At 44.6% G+C, this 16,574-nt stretch overlaps 1 protein-coding gene and 1 long non-coding RNA gene across 11 annotated transcripts in view; one reads left to right on the top strand and one right to left on the bottom strand.

Annotated features, from left to right (window-relative positions):
• The window catches only part of PHF21B (PHD finger protein 21B), a 176,860-nt gene that overhangs the window by 98,637 nt on the left and 61,649 nt on the right, over positions 1 to 16,574 (top strand). For 6 of the 10 annotated variants that reach the window (XR_014548625.1, XR_014548626.1, XR_014548627.1 and 3 more), the window contains exon 3: positions 14,162 to 14,434. The exons of 3 other annotated variants lie outside the window; for them this stretch is intronic. Coding sequence is in view for 4 of the 7 variants with exons in the window: in XM_083615695.1 (XP_083471821.1) it covers positions 14,162 to 14,434 (273 nt within the window). In the remaining 3 variants the exon portion in view is untranslated. Of the gene's footprint in view, positions 1 to 14,161; positions 14,435 to 15,108; positions 15,130 to 16,574 lie in introns of those variants that run through there. One more of the 10 variants, XM_083615700.1, reaches the window with a different exon arrangement.
• On the bottom strand, positions 9,265 to 14,710 carry LOC310763609. Its single transcript, XR_014548714.1, has 3 exons — positions 14,533 to 14,710; positions 11,749 to 11,869; positions 9,265 to 9,443 (listed from the first exon to the last, which is right to left on the bottom strand). It is a non-coding gene; the product is annotated as an uncharacterized lncRNA (long non-coding RNA).

Here is a 16,574-nt window from a genome sequence, read left to right as displayed (position 1 = left end):
CAAGTCAGTAAGCACATAATTCAGCTCTTTGATGAGTGCATTGCCAGTGAGCAATGCAGGGGGAAATGCTAATTTTTTTTAACCCAGCAAGCTGTCTAATGGCTTCAGAAATTAAAGGATAATTGCACATGAGTGAATTTCTGTTTTTACAAGTCCACTGTTACCATTTGGAAAGTATTTGCATTTTTCTAAACACACACACACACACACACTTCATGTCAAGTTGTTAATTCTTTGTTATTGTTTTCGTCTGGAAAAAAGAGACAAGTTTCACTCTTTAGCCTTGAGCACATTTATTTGGAAACTAGTTTGGGGGATTTCAAGAACTGTACTTTCCTATAGGACAAGTTCACCTGCGTGTCCTCAGCAGTTGAGCTTCTGTCTCACACGCAGAAGGTCCCAGGTGAGAGAGCCATACCTGAAACCCTGGAGAGCAACTGCTAGTGTAGTCTGTGCTGAATTAGATGAGCCAATGGGCTCACTCACTTTAAGGCAGCTTCCTATGTTCCTAAGATTTTTCATCCCTTCATTAGTCAGTAGAGATGGGTGAATCTGTCAGTTTTGGTTTCTCTGTGTGCTTCATTTTTCCAATCTTCAATTCTCCACATTTCCACTTCAGTTGCATTTTTTAAAGTATGCATAAGAGTTAACCAGTATTTTATGGCAAATTTCTCCTACGTATACATTTTTTGTATGCAATTTGATCTAATAAACAGATTCTTGTGAAGTATTTTTCACCAATAGCTGGTTTCATGCACACATTACACCAGTATATGCATTTCTGTACATACTGCTTTACTAGGGAATGTTGTTTGGAAAACAACCATCTTCCTTCTAAATCTCCAATCAGGCATAAGGAGAGTAGTATTTCTCTGTCTCCCGGCCTTCTTCTTGAGTCCTGGATGTTTGTTTGCTAAGGAGTGGGGGGGGGGAGAGTTTGCTTGGATTTGAGCTACTTTTCTCCTTTGCTGAAATAAAATTAATGCACAGCACACAACCTAGATCCCCCTCTGCTGTGCTGATTGGATCCCCATGCCGATTAAATATTTCACACCGATTAGAGGAAGCTGAAAGCACTCAGCTGGTAATTCAGCATATACATGACTTCTACAAGAACCGACTTTTGGGCTTAAGTCAAACACCCCAGTTTCTGGCAGTTTGGATTAGAAGGCGTCATCTGCATTAAAATCCTTCAGCCCTGTTGCCGTAAAGCCTAATTAACAGAGGCACATAAGGGGAGGGGAAATGAATACATTGCATTGCAAATGTAACCCTAAGATGTATCTTCTGAAAACAAAAATCATCAAGAACAAAAATGACTATTTAGTTCTTTCTTTAATTGCTCTTTAATTTAATTGCTCTTTCTTTAATTGGAGCAAAGCTTTTTCTAAGATGCCTTATCCTCACCCTGCCATCATCCAGTCTTGCCAGCTGAAGGCCGAGAGAGAGAGAGAGAGAGAGAGAGAGAGAGAGAGAGAGGGAGAGGGGGAGGGAGAGAGGGTTAGTCCCACTTTGTTTCGGTAGGGCTTTCTGAGTAAACAACATGCGTAGGATCAGGTCCAGTAACTTTTATTTCTGTTTTCACTAGTTCTTGATATCTGCCAAGGTTCTCTTTTCTCAGTAAACTGGAGGTAAAATATGTATTAATAATCATGCTGTTACCTTCTTGGGTCCACTCCATATCCTTTGGTATTGCAGCCTATAATGCAATTTAGTGGTAGGAGGGTGGGGCTGGGTGGAATTTCTCTCTAACGGTGCAGTCCTAATGTGTTTGAAAAGGCTTAAGTACCCCTTGCTTTGTAGAACCCTGAGCCAAGAGCGTGGCTTCCTCCTCCATCTACGCTAGTGTGCTGAAGTGGGCTCTCTGGAACCCTTGTTAAAATTGCACCATCACATTTAACAGAAGGTTCAGTTAATTCTGTGCCTCTGATAGTGCCTATTGTCAGTTTGCAACATGCTCTTTCTCCCTTACTGTCCCTTCTCCTGATCCCTTGCAACCCTTCCTGCCAAATTATCTGTGTCAGGCTAAGGATGACTTATCCTTAAGGTTCAGTAGAACAAGTCCCGTTTTTACCCACTTCAGAGCAAATAAATGCCTTTGCCTCCTGCTTTTTCTAATATCAGCATTTAAAAAACAAAACATACATTGTTTCGTTGGGCCAAACTTCCACCTCTTTGAAGCAGAAGCAGGGCATGAAAGCACAAGCCGTATCCTGCTCTTTGTGCCCAGCTTTGTGTCCAGAAGTGCTTCTGAACATGGAGAATCCTATTAACTATTTTTGATAACAGCAGCTCATACATACACCATTCAAAATTGGTCAAAATGTCTCTTAAAGTTATTTAAACTAGCGGTCATCACTGTATCTTCTGGCACTGAGTTCCATAGAGACCAATCTCTGTCTCATTCCACAATTAAATACCAAAATGGGCCTATTCTGGAACAGACCAGGATAGTTTCCGTTTGAAAGTATACATCTGTTTCTGTTTGTGGGTGTTTTTGAGAGATACACCCATGGAGTGAAAGCAGGAAATATGACTGATTCACGGGCCCTTCCCCATGCTTCCAGTCTTGTGTGAAGAGGAAAGCGCCATGTTGGCTACTCCTGTCTGACTACGGAGAAGTGGGGCTTCTAAACCCTATTGGCAAAGAGGCCACTCTTGTCTGGTTTAAGAAAAAATAGAAAAACTTTTTTTTAGATTTATTTTCTCAAAGCGTGAGAAAAACATGTTGGAAGGGGTCCTAAGGATCATTTAGTCCAGTCCCCTGGAATGCAGAAATCTCAACCATATATGACAGGTATCCACCCAAGTATGCTTAAAAACCTCCAAGGAAGGAGAGTCCACAACCTCTCATGGGATTCTGCTGCACTGTCAAATAGCTCTTACTTTCAGAAAGTTCTTTATGATGTTTAGTTGGAATCTAGTTTAGGTCACAATAAATGGATTATTATACATGTGGCTTAGCACATGGCTATGAATTTATTCCTGCCAACCTAGCAGTTCAAAAGCACACTAGTGCATGTACTGTAGGTAAATAGGCACCGCTGCGGCGGGAAGGTAAATGGCGTTTCCATGCGCTCTGGTTTCCGTCACGGTGTACCATTGCACCAGAAGCCACATGACCCAGAAAGCCGTTTGCAGACAAATGCCGGCTCCCTCAGCCTGAAAGCGAGATGAGCACTTTGACTGAACTTAACCTTAACCATCCAGGGGTCCTTTAGCTTTTTTATGATTTTATTGAGAAATTATAGAGCAATAATTTTTAAATTAACAAAGCTAGTTGTCAATGTATATAAAGAAGATTATAAGGAGAAAGGGGAAGGCAACAAATTACTTACGGAAACTTCCATATCAAATCCAAATGTAACTCTAGCTCTTGATAGCATCCATCTGTCTCAAGAAACATTGGAGTGCACTTCCGGGGGTGAATCCAAACCGCAACATTAGTTACCTCCCTGGGACACAAGCCTGGGCAATATGTATGGAGGTCCTAGACTGCCCAGACAAGAAGACTCTCTTCTGAGCCTCCCTATTGAGGTCCAAAGGAAAGCAGAGCAATATGTTTGGCACTAGCTTGGTTGCAGGAATTTCCACAGGGAGGCATACAAGGATTTGTGTAGGGTTTACTCCTTAGCCTTTGCTTCTCCTGAAGATATCCCATGAGGCAACAGAGGTTCAGGGTCAGAGTTCCTAGATGGACTGCCTTCCCAGGTTGACAAGCCCCATCTGCCCCTCACTTCCCTCTACAACCGCCTTCTTGACCACTGGACCCACTATTGGTCTTGTCCACTCAATCCACTGGAGCCTGTCTTTGCAAGCAGGGTAAGTCCCTAACTCAGTGAGGGTTTGAGACTCATCAGCTCCCTTCACTTGGTTTAGCTGCCCAGTAGAAACCGTTTCCCAGGGTGTGGCCTCTGTCACATGCTGACAGCTTCTAGGAGTCACAGGTGAGAGCTGAGTGCAGGGATGGGACCAAAGGTGGACAAACTACCCCAGAAAGAGTACAATGTTTTCCCCACCATAGGTATTACCCCTCCCCTAACATCCCATACACCCTAATTAACTCATTTTATCTGTTTTGAGTAGAGTCTTAGGTTTCAATTTGTGGTCAAAGTTCCTTATAGAAAAGATTGTCCATGAGAGCGCTAGTCCCTTGTGGAGCATCTCTGGCCATTTGATTCACGTAGGTCCAAAGAAGACAAAGGGAGTGAGATGGGGCCTCACATACCAAAGGAAAAACCTGCCTCCTTTTGTAGATAGTGGAGTAAACCAATGGTGAAAATACTCAATACCAGGTGAAAATGGTCCAGGCAGTCAATCAGAACTTTACTTGCAGGTCCCACCTTGCAATGGATGGTCCCACCTTTCCAATGGATTTGAACTTCCATTACAAAACAGCAACTCAGTTCAGAACATTGGGCTACCATAAAAAATGGGTTAAACTGGGTAAGAGGATTATTGCTGTCACACCAGGGTTCTCAATGGGGGTCTAGATGTTCTAGCCGACACTGTTGTTCTGATCAGAATTTAGGGATTCATCACAGGTTGTAGTTGCAGAAATAGAATGTACTTGAATGTATAATGGTCATGTGGAGTTCCAATTTATACCAAACTGCTTTCATGTGGTCACCAGGTGCATGAAAGTTCTGAGGCTGAGGTGTGCACACTCATGTACATGCTGCAATATCATTTTTCCATAAAGAGGACCACTGGCCTACAAACAATGAATACACGTTGTGTACATGAATATATGATGACCATGTGGTTTTATATATGGGTAAATATTTGCCTGGCTCATAGAAGAATGAAGCTTGGGGGGAAAGGTCACACAATAGCTGTCAAAGTCACTATTCATCTTAAGTTCCAAACGCTGTAATTTTTTGAAAAGCAGGACTGAGAATACGTTTGTGGTTCATTTCCGTTGAAGGACAAAGATTGTTAAAATGTGTTTACTGTGAGTGGAGGGTAAATTAACAAAGGTCAAGACCCAGCCTGGTTGAAGAAATAACTATTTAGCTCTCTCAAAATGCTGAATTAATTTGAATGCTTCCATTCAAACATGATTGCTATTCATTTGTGAGCCTATCAAACTCTCCGAGTTTCACAGAATATTTTTCTCTAGACTAGAGTGTTATGCTCTGCAGAAATATATAAATGAAAAGGAATGGATGTTGCTGTGAAAAGGAATCGAAGGATTTTTATTTCTATTTTATTGCCTCAGAACCTTAGTGTCAGGGGAATATTGTTCTGGAAGGATTAATAGAACCAAGTGCATGTCCAGAGCATGTTGGAGTTGTAATATGGACAGTGATGGACAGTGAATTCTAAATCTCACTTAAACAGATCACTTCTCTCCACCCCCATCCCTGAGCCACGAAGGGATGTTGACAGCCTCACATCAATTTAAAGTCACCACCACAGGGAAGAAAACGAGTGTCAGAAAATAAAGTATTTACAGTGTGATCACACTCTTATTCAATGATTCCTACATAGACATGTGTGCACCGGTATCTGCATAATATGATTCTGCTCAAATGAAGCTGTTTAGGAAGGATGACAATGTTGGAGTATAAAACAGATGAGGCTGAATCTCTTTCAAAACATGAGATAAACATAAGCTCAAGCATGGGAAGGAAAATGCTGAGGGAAACTTGAGCATCAAAATATAACTAACTGTCCCAAACTGTGGATATAGAACAGTATCAGAGAGCTGTTGGTAAAAACAAGTACTTGCAAATGATAATACAGGTTTGTTAGTGTAAGTAATAAATGTGATACAAATTCCATCCTTGCTGTACAACAGTCTAAGATTCAGAGGACCCAACTAACAAGGCAATCCTAACAATATATTCTCAGAAGTCCTACTGAACTCAATGGGGCTTACTCCTCAGTAAGTGGAGTTAGGACTATATCCTAAGTCATAGAGTAGGCCAATTTAAATAAATGGTTTTAAGTTACTTCAGGCCATTGATATCAAATTATCTACTCTGAGTATGACTGACATTGGACAGCACCCAAAGTCTTTTACAAATAAATTCTTTTCTTGTTGTTAAGAAGTCTAGTATCTCTTTTTGTTGTATTTTTTCAGCCACAAAAAGCAGTGCTATAGATTACAACTATTTATGATCTGCAGGGACTGGCCCAGTTTAGACATATTTTTCTTAGCTTAGTAAGCCATGGTATGTATGATCTTTGCATTGCCCCACACTTCCGCACTTCTCAGCATGCTGTAAGGCCCTTCCTGCATAATTAACCGTTGTTTCCCATCACATGTGAACCAGAAAACAATGGATAGCAGGTTCAGAACAAACCAGCATCTTACATCAGCTTCAAACCATGGTTTATTAGGCCAAAATAATTAATTATGTGTCTATACCTCAACATCCCAATCCCAAAGAAGGGCAGTGCTAAAGAATGCTCCAACTACCGCACAATTGCACTCATTTCACATGCTAGCAAGGTTATGCTTAAAATTCTACAAGGAAGGCTCAAGCAGTATGTGGACCGAGAACTCCCAGAAGTGCAAGCTGGATTTAGAAGAGGTAGAGGAACCAGAGACCAAATTGCAAACATGCGCTGGATTATGGAGAAAGCCAGAGAGTTCCAGAAAGACATCTACTTCTGCTTCATTGACTATGCAAAAGCCTTTGACTGTGTCGACCACAGCAAACTATGGCAAGTTCTTAAAGAAATGGGAGTGCCTGATCACCTCATCTGTCTCCTGAGAAATCTCTATGTGGGACAAGAAGCTACAGTTAGAACTGGATATGGAACAACTGATTGTTTCAAAATTGGGAAAGGAGTACGACAAGGCTGTATATTGTCTCCCTGGTTATTTAACTTATGTGCAGAATTCATCATGCGAAAGGCTGGGCTGGATGAATCCCTAGCCGGAATTAAGATTGCTGGAAGAAATATCAACAACCTCAGATATGCAGATGACACAACCTTGATGGCAGAAAGTGAGGAGGAATTAAAGAACCTTTTATTGAGGGTAAAAGAGGAGAGCGCAAAATATGGTCTGAAGCTCAACATCAAAAAAACGAAGATCATGGCTACTGGTCCCATCACCTCCTGGCAAATAGAAGGAGAAGAAATGGAGGCAGTGAGAGATTTTACTTTCTTGGGCTCCATGATCAATGCAGATGGTGACAGCAGCCACGAAATTAAGAGACGCCTGCTTCTTGGGAGGAAAGCAATGATCAACCTAGACAGCATCTTAAAAAGTAGAGACATCACCTTGCCAACAAAGGTCCGTATAGTAAAAGCTATGGTTTTCCCAGTAGTGATGTATGGAAGTGAGAGCTGGACCATCAAGAAGGCTGATCTTCGAAGAATTGATGCTTTTGAATTATGGTGCTGGAGGAGACTCTTGAGAGTCCCATGGACTGCAAGAAGATCAAACCTATCCATTCTTAAGGAAATCAGCCCTGAGTGCTCACTGGAAGGACAGATCGTGAAGCTGAGGCTCCAATACTTTGGCCACCTCATGAGAAGAGAAGACTCCCTGGAAAAGACCCTGATGTTGGGAAAGATGGAGGGCACAAGGAGAAGGGGACGACAGAGGACGAGATGGTTGGATAGTGTCTTTGAAGCTACAAACATGAGTCTGACCAAACTGCGGGAGGCAGTGGAAGACAGAAGTGCCTGGCGTGCTCTGGTCCATGGGGTCACGAAGAGTCGGACACGACTAAACGACTAAACAACAACAACACCTCAACATGTGAAATTTGTATTCTCCATTTATGCAAAATACAGCTTATATATCCAGAGAGCTATGCAGACTCCTGTGTACAATCAAATTGTGGAGGTCAGAGTGGAGACCAAGAGGCGCAATTTCCCTTTGTCTCTTTGCAAAACTCTTTTGAGTTTATTGGATAATTTTTTTAGCCTTTTTTGAGATGCCACCTAAATGCAAGGCATCGTCACCTTCCTCAGGTACTGACAAACCCAAGAAGCAGAGTGGTGCCCACACAGGAGGAGAAATTGGAAGTGCTGGATTGTTTACAAGAAGGCGTGATCATGTGTGCTGTGGCATGCAAGTATGGCAGGAATGAGTCCAGCAACCATGCCATCAAGATACCCGAGAAAGAAATCCAGGCAGCAGTGGTAGCGAGTGCACCTACAACTGCCAAGGTCACCAGCTACGTGTGGAACAAAGCTCTGGTGAAGACAGAGAAGGTGCTGACCCTGTGGCTAGAGGACATGAACTGCCAGCATGTCCCCACTGATGGCAACACCTTGCGCAAGAAGGTTCTCCATCTGTATGCGCTCTTCAAGTCTGCTACTGAAGAGGGGGAGTGGGCCGTGAAGGAGTTCTAAGCCAGCTCTGGTTGGTTGAACTGCTGCAATGATTGCTTCAACCTAAAGAAGCTCCACATCACTGGCGAAGCTGCACCTGCAGACACAGAGGCTGCAGAAGCAGACCCCAGTGAGCGGAAGAGGCTGCTGCAAGAGGGCTATTTTCCAGAGTGGGTCTTCAATGCAGACAGAATGGGCCTGTTCTGGAAGAAGATGACTGAGGCACTTACATTGCGAAAGCAGAGAAGGCAGCCCCTGGATTTAAAGTTGCGAAGGATCAGGTGACTGTGCTGCTCTGTGGCAATGCGGTTGGGCACCTGATCAAGCCAGGCATGCTGTACAGGCCCATAATCCACTGAGCCCTCAAAGGCAAGAACAAGAACCTGCTGCCTGTCTACAGACAGTCCAGCAAGAAGTCCTGGGTGATTGCTGAAAGCTTTCTGGACTGGGTCCACAACATTTCAGCCGGGAGGTGAAATGTTACCTGCTGGAGAAGCGGCTGGAGTTCAAAGTGCTGCTGCTGGAGGTAGATAATGCTCCTAGTCACCCACAGGGACTGTAATTTCCACACAAAGATGTCACAGTTGCTCCCCCCCCATATGTCTTCACTCATCCAGCAAGGGTAGCGCTGTAGTCTAAACCACCAAGCCTCTTGGGCTTGCTGATCGGAAGGTCGGCAGTATGAATCTGCATGACGGGGTGAGCTCCCATTGCTCTGTCCCAGCTCCTGCCAACCTAGCAGTTCGAAAGCACACTAGTGCAAGTAGATAAATAGGTGCCACTGCAGCAGGAAGGTAAACAATGTTTCCATGTGCTCTGGCTTCCGTCACGGTGTCCTGTTGTGCCAGAAGTTGTTTAGTCATTCTGGCCACATGACCTGTCTGTGGACAAATGCCGGCTCCCATGGCCTGAAAGCAAGATGAGCGCTGTACCCCATAGTTGCATCTAGCAACTAAACTCATCTAGCCTCTGGATCAAGGGGCAATTAACTGCTTCAAGGCTCATTACATCAGACTCACCTTTGCCTTGCAGATCAATGCCATGGATGCTAAGCCACATCTCAACCTTCTGGCATTCTGGAACCATGCTGGCCTGATTGCAGGTTGGATTGGGCCCTGCTTCCTTCAGAACAGTAGATTTTCCTACAGGATTACATTTCTTTAGAGCCAGTCACAATTATCCTTCTGTACTTCGGTCATCAGAACCTCATTTGCGTGAACAGGGTTCAGTGTAGACAGTAGGTGAGGTTGACCTGTATTGCGCTTCCTCACTCCAAACGGATTTTCTATAAATGTACTACAAATTTTCATTTTCCTAATTTCACCATCTTGAGGCAGTATTTATGGAACCAGCCTTCTTTGATCCAATCTCACAACTTCAAAAAAGCCAGTCCATTGTTTAATAGCTGTGCAATATGGATATTTAACAAGCTGGGTCCTGATTATTCCCTGCTGAGGTTTCTTTTTAGCTTGTTTTTCTTCTTCAAGTTGCCAAACCACCATTACTACTAGCAGAGACCTCTGAGATAGAGTGCCTTTTGCTTTTTGAAAGTACGTAAGCAGTAGCAAAGCTATTCGGCTGGAGAGGCATATATTGGCTCTGCTTTGTATAGTTTTAGATTTATGAACAGGACTCAGCCATGTAGAATACTGGAAATCACAAACAAGCAGCTGCTTTTCCAGCACATTGAAGTGTGTTTGCATGTGACTGGCATACATATTTCAAACTCCAGTTTGCCTGTGGCATCCTGCCGTGAAAATGAAAGTTGTGTTGCCACTGAAAGGCGCTGCTTCAAAAATGGGTGTATTGTGAGGACTGTTATGCAGTATATGAGAAGCAGGGAGCTGCTTCCCAGCATTTATAGAATGTTTTTGATTGGCTCTTCTTTTATGACATTATGTTTTCAGCTACAATGCCCAAAGCAAGCTTAAGAGATCCTTATTACTCATTGTTCCAAGAAGAGTCAGAGAACGTGTTCTGCTGACTGATTCCCAAAATGGAGATTTTCTCTTTTAAAAGGAGGATATTCTTTTTAATTAAATTTGGCAGAAATATAACATGGCAGATGTAGCTTTTGTTTGAGGATTTTTTCCACCTCTCATATCATAATCTTTGTTGTTTCTGCCAACACCCCTTTATCAGGCTCTCCATAGGGTATGAAGTCAAAAAGAAAGAAGTTCATTAAAGAGGAAAACCAAACTGTTTCTCCTGGCAGGAGAATCTAATTAAGAAAGATGTTCCGCTATGTTTGATCAATGCATTTTTTCATGGAACCTTTCAAGTCAGCCACAGTGGTGGCCTCAGGACTCTCATGTTCCAGTAGGTTTGCCAGCAGTCAGGGTTTGACCCAAAGTTTCAGGATTTCAGTCTTTTTAAAAAGGTTTCCCAGTGGTATCGTCAGGAGCACATCTAGGTCCACAGATTGTGGGCCTCCCTGATCTCCCCCACAAAAATATCCCTTGCCCCCCATGCCCATCACGAGTCACCACACACCTGCTTTCCTTTCTCTTCAAGTTACTTGACAGGGAGGTCTCCGCTAGTAGAAAATGTATACAAAACCCCCACCACAACAGATTAAAAAGAATGGCAAAAACACCAGTTGGCGCTCATGCAACGCCCTGTGTGGAAGCATCAAACAGTAGCAGCAATCTATGGTAGGACATTATGAGCCATGGTTGGCATTGTTTGTTTTGTGCCTAGAACACTGTTCAGGAATGTTATGGAGGTTTCGCCATGAAACCTTCCTGTTGGTGCTGACATTGCCATTGCCACCAGGAAAGTCTGAATGGGAAAGCGAAGGAGGTGACTGTGTAGACATGGTGGGGTGGAATGGCCTGTTGTATGCCTGGGCCAAGTCCAGCATTCAGAGATGGGTTTGGGTTCCACTTATAATGAACTCAGCTCAGGGGTCCAGAATTGGAAAGGACACATCTGAATCACCCCCGTTTTGAACTTCAACTACCAATACTAGTTTCTTTTTGTTTGTTCATTGGTTTTTATGTTGGAGACTACTAAAAATGCAAATGCTCTTCCTACAGTCATTCAGCCCAAGAACTCTGCTGCTCTTTCATAAATTTCCACAATGATCTAAAATATAGTGTTAAAAGTAAGTGCCTCATAAGTTTATTTATCTGTTTAGGCTATAGAACTAAGATTCCTTGCATGTATATTGTTAGAAAAACACTCTTCTCCTTTGACTTTTCTTTGGTTTTATGTAGAATAAACATCGTAAACAATGATGTTAAGTAGAGCAGACCATGTACACATTTTTGTTTCTTGGCTTCATGGATTTGTGGATCAAGTTGTGCAATAAGCATTTGAGTCTAGTTCTCAATGGGCTATATTAGTTCAGACTACATGTGTGTGCTCACACAATGTAATGCTCACCCACACAAATACAATTGCTGGCAGGTAAAAAGCTCATCAACGAGAAGGTCTCCAGCTTACCTTCTCTCTGGCATGCTGTTTTTAAAATCTTCAAAAGCAGTCGCAGCTTTCCACTGTGCGAATCCCCACCTCCAGTCTGAAATGGTGTGCAGCCCAGACACAGGTTTACCACACAGAATCACTGATGCCCATTTATGTTGAAAGACATAAATGCTTGAGTTGAGTCTTTATGAATAAAGGTCCCAGATACAGATGAATTGTGACTTTTTCTAAGCACCACTATTCTGGCTAAACAGTCTTTGAGTCTGTGCTCCTTTCTCTTTGTATGTTCTCCAACATTTCAGAGATGTAAACAGGGACATTTTTGCATACCAGTTGCATCACCCCTGCTCTCTCATTAAAAATTGCTGTCTGAACGCTGACCTCTCCACTCCACTCCGTACGCATTTCACATTTCACATTATACATTGTGTTTTTTCATTTGTAATTAAAATGTCTACCCCGCACATGTTTATGAGGGAAGGTGAGTTAAACTGAGTGTTTCGAATGCTTAATTCCAACATGGATCTGACAGTACACTAGAGAATTGTTTCATCTCAAACATACACAGCAGCATTTGCTGAATCCATAGGCTGTGCCTCGACTAAAATGGTTCCTGCAGAATTTGATTTGCTCATCATATCCACAGCATTTAAACACATCATGCATTTTTAAAGGTTTCTCATTAGCAGATCTTACTTGTACGTCAGTTACAGTACATGATTTGGGATCAGTTATAAACAGCTCTAATATTACTTTTGTGAGTCACTGTTCAAGAGCTTATCTACCCTGAAAGGCAGCATAAATATAAATCCCCCCTTTTTTACTAAATATATTGAAAGAAATAAACAAAGGAATAGAACTATCACTCTAAAACTGAAATGTGATGGCAGTAGCATTAACATGTAGTGTCTTGTCTACCTAACATGGTCGTTATGAGGATAATATGGGGATGGATACCATGTATTTCTCCCCCCCCCCCACCTACTCTGGGAGAGTACGATAGGAAGCGTGTGAAATAATATGAAAACAAGAAGTCTCTAAGCATCAGAGTAACAATATTTGTCTACTTATAAATGTACAACTTACATAATTTCAGATTTCTGTAGTGGGCCCCCCTGAAGGTACAGTACAGTGGACGCTTGGGTTGCGAACGTGATCTGTGCGGGAGGCACATTTGCAACCCGCAGTGTTCGCAACCCGCAGCGCCGCGTCTGTGCACGCGCGGGTTGTGATTCGGCACTTCTGCGCATGCGCAAAGCGCAATCGCCAAAACCCGGAAGTAACCAGTTCTGGTACTTCTGGGTTTTGGTGCATCCGTAACCCAAAAAAAACCCGCAACCTGAAGGTATGATTGTAGACTGGGATTTTTTTAAGGGAAAATATTCAAACAAAAACTTTTTTTTTTTGCAAAACCTGGGCTCAAGGCTGTGGTCAAAAGAAGTCTAAAGGGAAGGGACTGAAGACCTGCAAGAGAGAATTCAAAAAGATCGCATGCTCTAAGCAGCAGAAATCATTGCCAAAGAACTGGGGCGGGTAGAGGATATATGCGCTTTTTAACTTCTAAAAGCCCGTTATCCTGGAGCTCACACTGGCGTTATCCTGGAGTGCTCTATCCCATGCACACTTATTTGGGAGTAAGTCCCACAAAACTTAGTACGACTAAGAGGTAAATGTGAAAGGGCAGGCCTTGCGGGGCGCGCAATCCTGGGGAAGTTCTCTCGCGCAAGTCTCATGCCAACGAGCAGGAGCTGCACCGGAGCGCCAAGGCTCGGCTCCCGCGGATTTCCAAGGGGCAGGCGTGGCTTTTGTTTGGCTGGCTTCCGTCGGGGCGCTTCGGCCAGGCTCCCGCTGGGGCGGCCTCTCGGCAGCAGTGGCGGAGGGCGACGGGCTCCTTTACCCAGAGTCCCGGCGGTTCCCCAATGTGCGCTGCTCAGTGGAGGAAGGCGGGGTCTGGATCGATAAACAATTAAGGCACGGGCGAGCCGAGTCAAGTGATCCCAAGATGCTCCCTTGCTTAAGAATGTGTGTGCGAGGGAGAGAGACTGATGCCCTGAATTAAGCCCAGGTCCTCCAACCCCGACGGGGCTCGCCCGCGCCCTCCGCTCCCCGACAGACGGGCCGCCCCAAATGGGCCGCGCTGCCCCGCTCTGCTCTGCGGAACAGGCAAGGCGGAGTTGGCCGCCCCCAAAGGGAGCCCGCAGCCCCGACGGGGAGGAAACAGCCGCCTGCCCGGCCCTCCGCCTGCAGCGCCGGGGGTCGCCGACAAGCAGGCGGGCTCCGGCAGCAGAAGCCCCCGCGGAGCCGAAGGCAGCGCCGCCCAGCTGGGGCTGCTCGGCGGGGAGGGCGGCGCGATTCCCGGGCGGGGGCGGGGAGAGGCGCTTTCCCAGGCGGGAAGCCGGAGCGCGTGTCGCCGCCTTCTTTTCCCTTGCAGAAGCTGGCCGGGCGGAGCTGCTCGGCCGCGGTGCTGGGGGGCAGCGCAGCAGCAGGGCACGGCGGCGCCAGCGGCGGCAGCAGCACCAAACAGCCGGCGGGGCCGGCGCTCCTCCAAGCGCCCGCTCCGAGCGTGGCGCTCTCGGTGCTGCCGTCCAAGGGTCCCGTGGCCATGGTGACCGCGCACCTGAACGGCGGCCTGGGCTGCGGCGCCGAGCAGAGCGCGCCCATCAACCTGCAGACCAAAGGGGGCTGCAGCGCCCGCCAGAGCCAGGTGAGCGGGGGGGGGGAAGGGGGTGCCGGGCAGGGGGTGCAACGGGAGTCCGAAAAGCTCCAGATAGACGCACACCTGTGTCTACTTCGGAAACCCACCTTGCTCGATAGTCCTGGAACTGTGAAACTTTGCTCACGGGCTGGAAGATCGTTGCCATCAGTCGCTAATCGATTTATGATGATTCAGGCAGTAAAAATAACTCGGGTGTGGAAGTAAGGAGGTAGAGATGCTGGAGTAATTGGCGGGGGTGGCCGCTCAGGTCCGCATTTGAGCACTCTGGGTCTCTGGGCTTACTCTGAATATGGCCATGCAGTCTAGTGAATCGCTGGCCAGTCCGACCCAGTTTGCTCAAATTCTGAGTCTTCAGCTTTCCAGAGTCTTGGGCAAGACACCCTTTCAATCCAGCTGCCTGAGAGCTAACTGAACCGGAGACCCCCGAGCCTGCAGCTTTGTATGCAAAGTATGTGAGGTCTTGCTTCTTTCCAGCTGCAAAATGAAGCCCAACCTTTCCTTTGGTGAAGTGAAGCTGCGCCTCTTTGCATGGTGGATGTGTGTTTCACTGGATGCAAGATTCAGTGACAGCGAGCACATGCAGAGTGCCTTTTGTCTCAGACCTTACAGACACGGGGCTATGTCAAGGGTGAAGGGAACAGAGGAGGAAGAGGCTGGAGCAATGAGGGAGCAGGAAGATTATGGTAAGAAGGAACCTTCAGGCGGACAGTGATGGCAATGGGGTTTGGATGCTCTAAAGATCAGCAGGGAACAAAGGTGGGGGGTATACTTAGGGATGTCTGGAAACAGGAGAGCCTGCTCACAGAGAGAAGTAATGTGTAGTCAGTGATGTGGGTTTTCCAGAAAATTGTCCTATGGATAATTTGTATTGAAACATTTTCTGATGCCCTGGAGAGTGATCTAGTTTAGTATGTTTTATTTAACTTGCAGTTTAGTAAAGAAAGATGTGAAACTACCAGGCTTGCCAAGCATTTATTTGCACTGGCACCAATTCAGTCCTACTAATGAACTTAAGAAATTGACACTCCTCCCACCCCAATGTATTGATTATAGAGACCTTTCTAATAATGCTGTTGATCAGAGTTGGGGCTTCTGCTGATTTTATTCATTTTGCTATGTTGTTTTTAATATTTGCTTTATTATAGAGAAGCAATTGATACATTTAAAAATATTGATTTAATTGATTTAAATGCCAGTTTCTGATGGGTTTTCTATCTCTCAGAGGGGAGAATAATGTTCAATGTAATTAGTGCTGTGTGTAGTGCTGCTTTTGAATAGTCGCAGACAACCAGAGGAATGTGATACTGGGTGCAAAGGCCAGATTCCTGAGAATCTAACCTTTTTTGTAACCAAAACAACAACAAAAGTTTCTCGTTTGTTGTGTGCAAGGCTCAAAGTGCACCGGCAAAGCCTGGCAAAATCTCACAAAGTGGTTGAATAAGATTTCCAGTGGTGGTGGTGTGGTCTTCTGTGCCTTGCTCCTCATAACTTAGATAGGCAGTATAAATTAAGCAAAATTAAACATGCAAGTAATTGATATGCATAATGTATACAGTTAAGAGAATTCAGATAATCTTGGCACAGAATTTGGTTCTTCTTTAGGTTCAAGTTGTGTTTTAAAGCACAGAGTACATGCCAACCAGGTTGGAATAAACTTCTGTCTTCTCTGACAATTTCTTTCTTTTGTTCCTGTCTGTTCATAAGACTGAAAAAAGAATATAGTTCAGATCATGTTCTGCAAGGCTCCCAGAATCATTTGGGAAAATAACTTTAGGAATATGAAAATCTATTTTGACATCTGGCTAGCTATAGATGTTTTGCAGTACACATGTTTACATCAGTCTAGCATCAGTGGGCATCAGTCTAGCATCAGTCTAGCAATACTTTTGGCTAGGCATTTGCCTAAAGTCTGCTTTCTAGATTCCTTATTCTGGAAAGTCTTGTTGCAGTGTAGTGAAATGACAATTGTATTATCTCAGTGAAATATACTCAGAGTTGCAAAGTGATTTCATGCTCTTTATTCAGCTCAATAGTGGTGAGGAGGAATGAATGAAAGTCCCCTCAAGGTATCTGCTTTATATACATTATTTACACAATGGGCTGCACATGACTGGCTAATTCCGGAATT

The sequence above is a fragment of the Podarcis filfolensis genome, assembly GCF_964270895.1.
Source record: "Podarcis filfolensis genome assembly, chromosome: 5".
NCBI classification, from domain to species: Eukaryota; Metazoa; Chordata; class Lepidosauria; order Squamata; family Lacertidae; genus Podarcis; species Podarcis filfolensis.
The sequence above is the reverse complement of the archived record's forward strand: the minus strand, read 5'-3'. Positions and strand labels throughout refer to the sequence as shown.